Raw genomic sequence first — 12028 nt, 5'->3', positions numbered from 1 at the left:
CAGGTTCACACATCATCTGCTTATATGATAATTAAAGACTGCTAATAAATAAATTAAGAATTACCAGCCCTGCAGCTTTGACAAGATTACTTAAATAGTATATACTACTCATTTATAACCACTTTAGCCAAAGAGAAATTTTGTTACAGTCGGCCTTTAAGGGTGCCTAGAAAAGTAAAGCAATAAATATGGGCAGTAAATGCCAATAGATTATCTTTTATGCATAGACATCTGTCTATCGCAACATGTCAGTCACTTATTCACGACATAGTCAAATAAATATTGCAGTTATATCTGTTAGGTGCTCCCTTTAAAGTGCACCGTAATGTAAACAAAAAGCGGTGAGTATTTCTGCAAGTTGAATGCAGGCAGTCCTTTGAAAGAAACTGTAGGCTCTCCTTCTGGGAGTGCGGGAACAATATTAGGCTCAGATGTTCATTGTCTAACAATGTCAGGCATTGTCATTGACAACGCTGTCTCACAACTAAGCATGTTTACTGAACTAGGGTCTGCATTCGATCTAGTTGGTAGGGCAACATTTTAAGGCAGGTAAAGCACAAAAATAAACACAAAGTGGGAAGAATGAGGACAGTAGAAAGAATGAGCACTCTGTATATCTGCGTTCTTTCCGCCCTATCCGTATTTTTTTCCCTTAACCTGCGATGAAAATAAGCGGGTGTTTTTGCCATGTTAAAAAAAGTTAGGATTAGGTTCTATTGGGCATTTCAATAGCCCTTTCAGGTATTGTGTGCATGGTTGTGCATGCCAAGATAGTGTGTGAAAAGTAAAAGCTTGCTCTCTAATGAAAATAAGGGAAATGCATATCGCACATCATGAAACACTCGGGCCACGTTTGAATAACATGTAAAGGGTTTTATTAAATTTGTTTGGAAGGTAGATGGTAGATTGCTCACTCTTAGTGTCAATATGTAATCTGATAGTAGGTTCATTTCTTTTTTTATTTATTTATTTATGAATACGGCAATTGTGTTGCCAATATCTTTGTAGGGTGGATACATAAAGGTACAGCAAGCATGTACAGGCGTACAAAGACATAGACAAGCATGAAAAATTATAATAAAGAGGAAATCGACAATTATAAAATATAGAGACGTTATGAACTGTAAAAACAAAGCAACGTGAGCAACAACAACAAAAGAACATTTTTCTTTACAACATTTTACATCAGGCATATTATTTAGAAAGGCTGGATAAGTGCTCGTATGCTGTGCACGAAATAGTGGATGTTCTCACATCTGACGTTCCTGTAGAGAGCTCTCACATGGAGCCCACATTCTGTAAACTTTGCAAAACTCACCGAATAATTCGAAATTCTGAATCCGTTCTGCAGCTGTAGGTTAGTGATTCTAAACATGCAAGAAATGTAGCAAAACTAAATTTCCAAAGGACGAAATTGGCACCTGAAGGTGATAAATTCAATAAATTGTCATGAATATTGTACCACCGAAATATAGCAGAAGTGAAAGCCCAATTGACCATTGAGAGTGCGAGACCATTCATTGTCGTCTGCGCTACAAATTTCAGCCGCAGTCAAGTTCGATGTCATCCCGACGGAAGAGCCGACAGGACACGTTTGACAAAGAGCTCAGCCTCGTGAGTATATTTCTTATGCTGTGGCTTTGTGGAGAAATAAAATAATGTATGTGTCACATGGGTAAAATTTAATGAGAATGAATAGTTAGGGCCTCAACTCTGGCCGACTGTGTTAAAGGTATCTCAAAGATTAAAATAGGTTGTTTGATTGTTACTATAGTATTTGTAAATGAATACTTCTTACAATGTAATTATGCATTAAAGAGTAAACTATGTACTGTATACATGAAGGTTTCTTTGTTCTCTTTAATGCCACTTTAGAAAATAGTAATTAATATTTTGTAATAAGTCAATCTTAACGTTTTAAATTTGCAATAAATGTGTTTGTGCTGGGGTGTATTTCTTGCAAACAAAATTAACCCCGAAAAGTAGTGACTCTTATGTAGTAAATTTTTCAGCCAGTGCCACAGAAATTTTTTAATTTGATATGATAATACACAATTTATGGTTTTCAAAAAGGAATATCAATTTTGGCTAAATGTGCAAACAGTTATCATTAAAGGGTATTATATACATATTTAAAGTAGAGCTTACTTTTTCATAGTTGCAGTCTTTGGTGTTTATCAGTGTGGTTTTCAGCTGCTGTAGAACTGAAATTTGAAGGGGTTGAAACAAAATGGTACCTGCTGTTTTGAGCACGTCAAACCACAAACTGTAACGGTGCAGATAATTTTAGAATGTGTGAAAAGGTATTTCCTTTCATGGATAGCACGTATAATAATTACTTGCTCACACATTTCTTTCGGGTCATAGAAGCATGTGCCACCAACGCAAACATAGCGAATGAAAGTGTACATTTGGTGGTGTAACTAAGTGGTCAGATTGAAAAATGGGTACACTGCAGATCGCTTTAGGACTTAATGCCATAAATTTACCTCCTTGAAAGTGAGTGAATGGCATTGCAAGTTAAGGGGCGTCATTACTCAGTTTCATTAAATTTGCCGTTGAAGCAGGAGTTTAAACAACATCGCAAAAAGTGTTTGTGGGGTGTGACAAAGGTGAACAGAATGCACGCTCGCAGTGGAATTCTTGGTTAAATTAAATTCTGTTATATATCTCATCTTACTCATGGTGTGATAACATGCTTTAGTGATTAGACTTATGCTGAGCATTCTGTTACCACCTGCTACAACAGTTCAGTGACTACAGTGTTCCGCTGCCAAGTGTGAGGTTACAAATTCGATGGGGTTGGAATGCAAAAACGCTTGTTTGCTTAGATTCAGCTTCAAGTTAAAGAACCCCAGGTGGTCAAAGTTAATCGGCAACCTACTGACTACACTGTCCCTCATGGCTTGTAGAACATTTTGTACAAATCTTTAGTTAGATCAAAACTAGGATGTGTTTACTCCGTCTGGGAACCCTCTCATGCTGCACTTATCAACGCCCTCGAATCTGTTCAGAAGCGGACTGCTCGTTGCATACTTTCTAGCTGTTATCACTGCGCAAGTTATTCGGCAGTGAAAATTAACTTAGGTTTGCCGACAGTTTAATCACGTCGCAAACCCTCCTACTTAAACCTTTTTAATAAAATTTATTGCACCAACTCGGCTCTTAAAAGTTAACCTGTTCGTCGCTCCCCATCCCCCAGTCTACTTTGCAGAATGATCGTGGATTCAAGGTGAAAGTTCCATCATGCAGCATTAATATTTCCCATACTTCTTTGCTGCTATAAAACTAGCAGTGACTGGAACCAGCCTCCCGTCTCCATCGCTGCAACCCATGACTCATTTAGTGCCTTTAAAAAGGCACTAAATGCAAACAGTGTTGCCACTAAAGGTTATTATATGCATCTTTAAAGCAAAGTTCGCTTTTTCAAAGTATGTAAAGGAATAGATCACCCACCACGTGGGCTTAGTGGCTAGAGCGCTTCACTGCCAAGCACAATAAGCACAAGGTCACAGGTACGAATCCTGGCATCAGCGGCTGCATTCTGACAGGAGGGAAATGCAGAAATGCTTGTGTACTTAGATTTAGGTGCGCGGTAAAGAACCCCAGGTGGTCAAAATTAATCCAGAGTTGCCCCGCTATGGCATGCCTCATAATCATATTGCGGTTTTGGCACATAGAACCCCAGGATTTATTTAATTAATTTAATGAATAAGTAAGTAGCCCGTGTGTTGCTTTAGAATGTTAAACTCGGTGATTCAATTTGATTTCATTTCGTTCCGTTAACTGTTTGTGCATGACGCTGTTTACTGTTATGCTAGGCAAGAATGATTGGGAACTCAGTAGAGGCTGTGTTATCTTCGAATGGTTACATGAGGAAAGGAACTTGTTTTTTTCTTCACAAACAGCAGTCTGAAGCTAAAGAAGGAGGCGAAGATGACGCTGCTCCCGAAGCGGCCCAGAGCAAAAGAAAGCCATCAACCATCGTCAAGTGAGTGGTCCAGCAAGATTACGGCTTCTCATTTCTGGTACATGTCTGTTGCGAAGGTTTCCAAAAAAAATTTTCCATCGTTGCTGAGGCAGACGTTCAAAATGTGAAACGATGACTAAGTCGTTTGCAGCAAACAGACCAGATACTCTGTTAAAGAAACATCAAACCACATAATGAGATCAAGACAAGAAAGTTTGTTCAAGTACACAAACATAACCACAAGTCAGTGTTTCTAGTCACACAGTACTTTGGCATCAGCTGAAGCCTGAAAGGTAATCAACAGAAGTTCGAAGTGGTCTAAAGTGTGCTGGTGGAGTCGCAGTCGGGCCTGACTAGTGAAAACAGAGGTGCTTGAAGTGGTTGTGTGGTGTAAGCAACGAGGCTCAGGGACGTTCAAGAGTTGAATCCTGGTCGCCTACAAGCGAGCACGAGGACGAAGAACGAGAACACGGGGAAGCCAGGAAGAGGCCTGACTGTGGTGCCAGAAATAGCTGAGGGAATCCTTGGCTTTCGTAGAGGTTCTAAAGCAGGAGTGTAAAGACTGATGGCTTCACCTCTGCCCTTGATGTTCTTGCCTTCACTTCCAACATAACTTGGCAGCTTGCTTCCCGAGGCCTGGAGAATGCGGCTTCTGTCCTTTGCCTTATGTAAACTTGCAACTTTGCGTGTTTGTGTTTTCACGAATAGCTCACGCTTTGTGAGTTCATGTAAATGGCTGGATGCACATGTGGCTGCTGGGAAACATGCCACATGCCGGCTGCTACAGTTGAAAATTTCAGCACTCGCGGCGTGTCACGTTGCAGGTCGAGGTCAGTTGGCCAGCAGCTGGCTTCGACCACCGGCAGCTCGGTCCCGGCCGAGACCCAGGTGATTGTCCTTCCCAAGGACTACTCGCCGCTGTCCAAGCTGCAGCAGCTCGAGTCCCTGTGCAACTTCTGCCTGCACCACCCGCCTCACCGGCTGCCTCCCTCCATCAGTCTGGCCTCAGCCAGTCAGGTGACCGTCCTTTCTTTGGGACAATGGTGGAGCATTAGCTCGAAGTCCCTCGTAACCTCTTAAGTGGAATGATGAGAAGGAAGTCTGCAGGCAAATAAAAATTTGTCGAAGTGCATTTGGAAGCCACTCCCAAGTCGCGAACTGGGCAGATTACTGACATTCCCAAAAATACATAGTTCACAACAGCGCATTCTGCCAGCGCTAACCCATGGGAATGAAACTTTCAGAACAACAAAGAACTTGGAAGCTTTAAGGGGGGAGCCTTGTCATATAGCAAATATTTTTTTGTATCTTTATTCGTATAAGACCAACCTTATTGCTCTGTTTGTGCTCTTCTGTATATCAACTTTGAACTCTCGGAACTTTCACAACTTCAAAGTTGATATTCGGAAGAGTGTTTCCCTGTAAATGTTCCTTGAAGTCTTGTTCCAGGTTAGACAGAGCAGTAAGGTTGCGCATAATAAATTACCTGAAACATGCAAAAGCAATTGATACCCTGTTTAGCGAAACTTGAGAAAATTATTTTTTGTAATCTTTTGCAGAAACTTAAGCAAGGCAAGCTTGGATAAGGTTGAAACCAAATAAGGTAAACTAAAGGTGGACCTCATATTTGAAACAACTCCATAAAATCACAAATTTGTGCATGTTTTCAGCACCATAACTCAAAGAACAAAGATTTGAAAAAATTTTCGTCTCTAAAACCAGGCTTTGCCAAAGGAGCTAAAGACAACACAAAAAGTGATGAGATGGAAAACAGTTGGCCTAATTTTAAGAGACAGGAAGGCAGTTATGTGGATTAGACAGCAAACAAGGTGTTAGATATTCTAACTGTGATTATAAAAATTATGGAGATCCAACCCTACGGTACCTGCCGCGGTGGCTTACCGGCTATGGTGTTGTGCTGCTAAGCGCAAGGCCGCAGGATCGAATCCGGGCCACGGTGGCCGCATTTCGATGGTGGCGAAGTGCAAAACCACCCTTGTTCTGTGCATTGGGGGCACATTAAAGATCCCCAGATGGTCAAAATTAATCCAGAGTCACCCACTATGGTGTGTTTCATAATTAAATCGTGGTTTTGTCATGTAAAACCCCAGAATTCAATTCAGTTCAGACCCAACCCACATGTTGGAATCTGAGGATCGAAGCCTTCATGAAGCAGTTAAATAAATGCCCTGCAACTGGTTGTGTTCTTCGCAGTGGTTTGCACCATAGTGATTACCTGCCTGCCAGTGAAGAAGGTACCACGTGACCTCCACCACGTGACCGACATGACCGCGCATTATACTGTCTCTGGGATTGGTCCCCTTTTTCTATGAAACTGTATTCAGGGTCGGTGTGCCAACTAGAGCGGGCCAACACTGGAGATAGTGCAACAGTAAATTGCACTTTAGTTGGCGAAAGACCGACCAAGCAGATGCGCCAAACTCCAAACCCTAGGAAAGAAGGCGTGGAAAGGTTTGCTTTATTGAAGGAATTGTGCTGTTGATAACCTATATTTGTTGAAGTGAGGATATTTAGGTATTTGTTTTATCACTGAGTAATTCCGCGGCCAGGACACCTGTAAGGGTAGAAAAGATGGCAGTCCAGTCCTGCGTCTGAGCTATTCAACGGGAAATTTAGTATTCACAGTCAGGAAAGTCCAGGAGGGTCTACAAAAAATGCTTTGCTTTAAAAAGTGGAGGTAAAGTTTGGCAGGTATAGCACTACATAGAGCAGGTAATGGGCAGTTCATTAGAGTCATAGAATTGTTGCTAAGGGAAGGGAAGTGCAGTCAAGGATGACAGAAATGGGTAGAGTGATAAGATTAGGATATTTGGGCGCACACTGTGGTGGAGTCAACTGACGTGGGACAAGAGTAACCTAAGATTGCAAGGAGAGGCCTTTGTGCTACAGTGGACTATAAATAGGATGTTAACACCAAGTGTTAGTTTGCTTGAACACACATGACCAGAATGAGTGTGCCACTTTGATGGTCTTGTAACTATTACAGCTTTGGAATAAGTTCCTGTACAGTTCTACAGTTCTAAAGATATGCCAATCATTAGTTTCATGACTGATCATAATCTTAGTCAAATTTAGTGTAAGCTGATTGAGTCAGAATACAAGAGACAAGAAAAGAGAATGTTCAAGTCATCAGAATGTCAAATTCTTGATTCTCATTTTTTCCCCATTCTTTAGATTGAAATTCCCTTGCATCTGAAATCGCCAGCTTGTCTAGCATCAACTCATTTTTATCTTCTATATGTATGTGCCGCTGTTCTTTGAAGTGCAATAATTGTTCTGTATATATTTTTTTCTTTTCCCACCTGAAGTTATTACTTCGTTTCGGTCACATCAATTATCTGTTGATGTCCTTGTCTTGTGACGAGCTGTTACTGTTCTTCAAACTACTCTTGTCTTGTTCTGATCACTTTCACCACATTCTCGTTGAAGAGACTTACCGCGAAAAAAAAAAAAAACAATTTGACCTGTCTTTGTACCCATATCTTTCATTTTACATTGTTCGTGCAATATTTGTCACCATTGTTTTATGTAATTATTTCTTTTTTCTTTCTTGTTCTCTTTATTGACACCTGTAAACTGTAACACTTCTGCAGTGTCTGCCAACAGGCAGCTGGCACTGTTGGCTAAATGATAACTAAATAAATAAATAAATAAATGAATAAAATGGATAAGCACTAAAAAATCTGGCAACATGGCTTTACATTGGCTGAACTCTTCGTTGTTTCCCAGCCGGGCGAGGACGAACAAGACGGAAGCTTCCCGCGGCGTCGGAGTCAGACCTCGCATGCTGCAGACATGTACTTGCTGGGATGCCTCCTCGTCGAGATGTCAATCTTTTCGACAACTGCACGACACTCCTCGAGGGATCTTTCCGAGCGTTACTTGCACGCTTTGCAGATCCTCAAGATTCAGCCATCAAGGCTGCCCAAGTAAGTAGTACGTAATTAGCTTACAGGGCCCCTTTTCACATGGTGTGGTTAGCAATGTCACATATGCAGTGTTGAAGGCGCGATGTCTGAATGTTCGGTGATGCTAAGCTTTAGGGGTGCACAAATCGTAATTTTTTTTTTAGACTGAAGCAAATACGAATTGAGTAGTGCCAGAAGTGAAGTTAATAGAATGTAGAAGTATGGGCAAATGAGCTGTTGGTCACTTCGTGCTCGCGTTATCTGTCTGTTTGGCGATGCTAAAATTTCGAGGTGTGCGAATAGTAATTTTTGGGACTGTATCAAACACAAATTGAATAGTGCCAGAAGGGAATTTAATCTAATACTGAATACATTTTTCATAGTTTTCGAGTAAAAAACGTTTTTTTCCCCATTGATATAGAACAATGTTCACGTCCGTCCTAGTATTTCCAGTGTCAGCAAGTTTCAGTCATAACATTCAGTGTTATAAAGTGTTGGTTGCTGAATTCCCAAATGGAGAACTCAGAGTAAATAGGCTTTTTTTTTGCATACCCAACATTCTTCGGGGTGTGCAAACGTTCGCAGCATGGAAGAAAAAGTCTGGCTCCCCCAGCAATGTTACGTTGTGTTTGTTATTAGTGTGAGAGAAGTAGTGCTTTGCTAGATAACTTCTTGCATTTTAGGCCTACTATGGCAGCCAGGATGACATCTATCGCACTTTTTCACAAATGTGATATTTGATTGCACATGTTAGAGAAGTTAGACTATTAAAATCTATTAGAAAAATATTTGTTTGATGCATACTGACTGTTCTATCTGAAGGCCGAATTGAATAGGGCATTCGAAATTTTCGAATATTTGCACACCTCTACTTAACTTTCTTGTGAAACTGCTGGTGGGTCACGTAAAAGTGGACAAATCACAGCGCAGCTTGTCGGAAGCACCACTGCAGCCTGCCTGTTTTTTTATGGAGTTGAGTGAGTTTGACACCATGATTGATGGTTGGGAGACTGTGGAGATAAGGAATCCAGAGAGTGTAGATGTGGAAAAGAAATGCATGTTATACATAAAAGATGCATATTCTACATAAAAATGTTTTTTATGCCATATGTTAGCAATAATCGATAGCAGATTAATGTCATATGAAAAGAAAAATTGCCGTCCACCCCACTGTAGCACAAAGCTACCAGGAAGACCCATAAAGGATTTCCCAGAAAGAAAGCTTCGCGGTTGTAGAAAAAGTTGTCCCAGTCTGAGAATCAAAGCCAGAACCAACACCTTTCTGGGACGGCCATTCTGTCATCTGAGTTAGCCAGGAGGCTAGCAGATTGCAGCCTTTCTTTCCATTTCCATTTTGTCACCTCCCGCAGAACTGTTTTACCTGTAATACCACATTTAATCATGCAATGCCCACCCTTGTGTAAGAACTGCTCCCCCCCTACACACACACACGCACACTTTCTAGGTAAAAAATTTAAACACATTATGCTTTACCATTTGGCTAATCCAACAAAATTGTGTTTGCATACACCCTTCGCAAGCATTAAGTAACCAACAAGGCACCTGAAAAATGCCACAAGGCTCCTTAATGCTGCTGAACGCATGTCACTTCATGCCTAATATTCCACTTTGTATTTTGGGTGAATCACTACGTTCACTTTCGTACATCTTTTGATTGCCGCAGATACTTATTTCATTAGGCATGAAGTGACATGTTTGGCGTCGTTGAGGAGCCTTGTGGCATTCTTGAGATGCCTCTTCGGTTAATTAAGGCTTCAAAAGGATTAATGCTAACACATTTTCGCTGGATCAACCAATTGATCGACCATTAGGTTTCTTGGAGCCTTGCCCCATGTTACTTTGGCTCTACATTATGTTGTATTGAAGGACGACACATTAAAGGCTAGAGGAGCCTTATGAGCTTGCTCTGATTTGGCCTGTCGTCGCCATCGCATCGCCTCGGTCTCCTGTCGGCGATGTTCCTCAGCGTGACTTTCCATACTGCTAGTCGGCAGCACTGCATCCAATTTAGGCTGTACTCAAACACATGCGGCTTCACAAAACGTGTCTCATCCTGTCAAGCACCATAGACAATCTGGCAAGTTCACTGCAGTGCGCCACAGCGTGATTCCCTTCTCTCCCCTGGCGGTCTACCAGCTGCGAGCGTTAAAGCGCAACATCACACTCCACCTGTATTCCTATTGGCTCCTAAAGTGAGACGTCACACCACCCTCTCTACCCTCCTTTCCCTCCTTCGTTCATACTCTCCACTTGTGACATCACGCACTTCCCTCCTCCTCTCCAACGCATTGAGGTAATTGACTGACGACCCCGGTTTTCATTTGCATGAGCGTTGCAATTCTGACGCATTAAAAGAAAGCTTTTGCCAAAGACTAGATCTTAAACACATTGTTCTCTGTATCTATATATATATACGTAATAAAGTGCTGGAATATTTAACAGCATGGATGTCACTGAGAAGAACAATCTTTTGTGAGAGACAGATAGGCAGCTATCCTACATCTCTGCACAGCACACGCTTCATGCACACGCGCTTGCTGCACTGGCCCGCCACAGTTTCTCCGCTTACCGGTGCCATTGCTGCGATATAAATTTACCGCTGCACACGCAACGATGGCTAGATGAATCAGGAACAAGGGATTGGCCACGCTTGTAGCTTCATCACGGTCACGCAGTGGAAGCCGTCGGTACTTGCAGTCCAAGAGATGTTGACCTGCTACCTCACATCCAGACAAACTATACCAACCAAGCTTGATGCAGCGTACTTTCTGGTTTATCTGCATTCAGTAAGCAGCAAACAATCAAGTCTGCACCTCGGACTAATCATGTCTAGGCATTTTCAGGAGCTGCCATTCCCTCCTCATTCAGGTCTCTTCACAACGCCGTCCAAGTCCTGCTCCAGACCGAGAAGCCAGTCGCCGTGCCCTTTGTCAAGGGAAAAGAGGCCGCCAGCAGCCGCGCTGAGTGGCGCTACCCCTGCGTCTGCGATGGCGGACTGCCCCCGCCGTCTGCTCACCAGCTCCTCCAGCCACTGCTGTCGACGATCCCGTTTCCGGCTTACTATCCGGCTCTGTATGACTTCCTCACCAAGCTGGATGCTCAGCCGACTGCACCTGAGAAGGTACGGCACAGTTTTAAAGGCCAACTGCTGCGAAAAGTTGGATGGCATAAAAAGTCCAGCGTAACATAGTGTAGTGCTGTTAAACGGGCTTGTTGGTTGCTGGATTCTTGATTCGTTTTACCAGCGCGATAGAGACGGGACGCAGAGAAGAGACGTAGACATGGCAAACGCTGGATACAACTGAAATTTACTTCACAAGAGGCTACTCGAGCAAGAACATAAAGTGTAGAGTCTTTTGCCACGCACACTACACTCAATGGCGTCTTTAACAAATTGCACCTGTGTGCACCAGGACACCATGATGTGCTGTTTTATCCAACTATCGTCACCTCAGGGTGCACCAACGAGCGCCAGTGTGATTCGTCAAGGATGCCATAAAACATAAAACACGTGTGCTATGTGGGTCTCTGCATGCCATCTCTTTCACACTGGTAAAATGAATCGAGATAGTGTACATGCGGAGGAGCCTCCATGCAAAATTTGACGGTTGAAATACGAGTGGAAGCGTCGTGAAAAGCTCACAGAAGTAGCCGTTTTTGATACCAAAACTGAAAAAGACGCCGCCGTTACTACTCGCCGGAAGTGGCGCATGACCTAGAAAGCGCGGTTCGTCGGTGCGACCTCCGAAATAAGGTGGGGCCCACAGCTGCTTCCGTGCTCCGCAAAATCTCCGAGGCAGAGTGCTGGGACTTGTGTCATAGCAACAACCATCATGAGCACGTGTCGTCTGTTCAGGTACTATTTAAAGGCTGCCAACAAGACAATGCACTTACTAAGTAAGCCCTGCGACTTTGCCAAGATTGTTTTGGTGGTACAGTAAAAGCTCGATATATAATGAACTTCAGTTTGATAAAATTCTCGACATAACGAAATATCTAACTTTTTGTGACTTCTTGTCTATAGAACACATAACCCAAATATAACGAAGTGTGTATACATAATTTCAATACGTAACAAAATTCTGCTACCTCCGCGAAGGAATACCGA

At 42.4% G+C, this 12028-nt stretch overlaps 1 protein-coding gene across 4 annotated transcripts in view; it reads left to right on the top strand.

Annotated features, from left to right (window-relative positions):
• Wdr81 (WD repeat domain 81) overlaps positions 1-12028 on the top strand; it is an 80371-nt gene that overhangs the window by 26786 nt on the left and 41557 nt on the right. For all 4 annotated transcript variants that reach the window (XM_050194454.3, XM_055062208.2, XM_050194455.3 and 1 more), the window contains exons 11-15: positions 1546-1614; positions 3909-3991; positions 4795-4987; positions 7721-7920; positions 10789-11041. In XM_050194454.3, the coding sequence (XP_050050411.2) occupies positions 1546-1614; positions 3909-3991; positions 4795-4987; positions 7721-7920; positions 10789-11041 (798 nt within the window). The remainder of the gene's footprint in view (positions 1-1545; positions 1615-3908; positions 3992-4794; positions 4988-7720; positions 7921-10788; positions 11042-12028) is intronic.

Source organism: Dermacentor andersoni, chromosome 10 (genome assembly GCF_023375885.2).
Source record: "Dermacentor andersoni chromosome 10, qqDerAnde1_hic_scaffold, whole genome shotgun sequence".
In the NCBI taxonomy this organism is placed as follows: domain Eukaryota; kingdom Metazoa; phylum Arthropoda; class Arachnida; order Ixodida; family Ixodidae; genus Dermacentor; species Dermacentor andersoni.
This window is presented reverse-complemented; position numbering and strand designations above follow the sequence as displayed.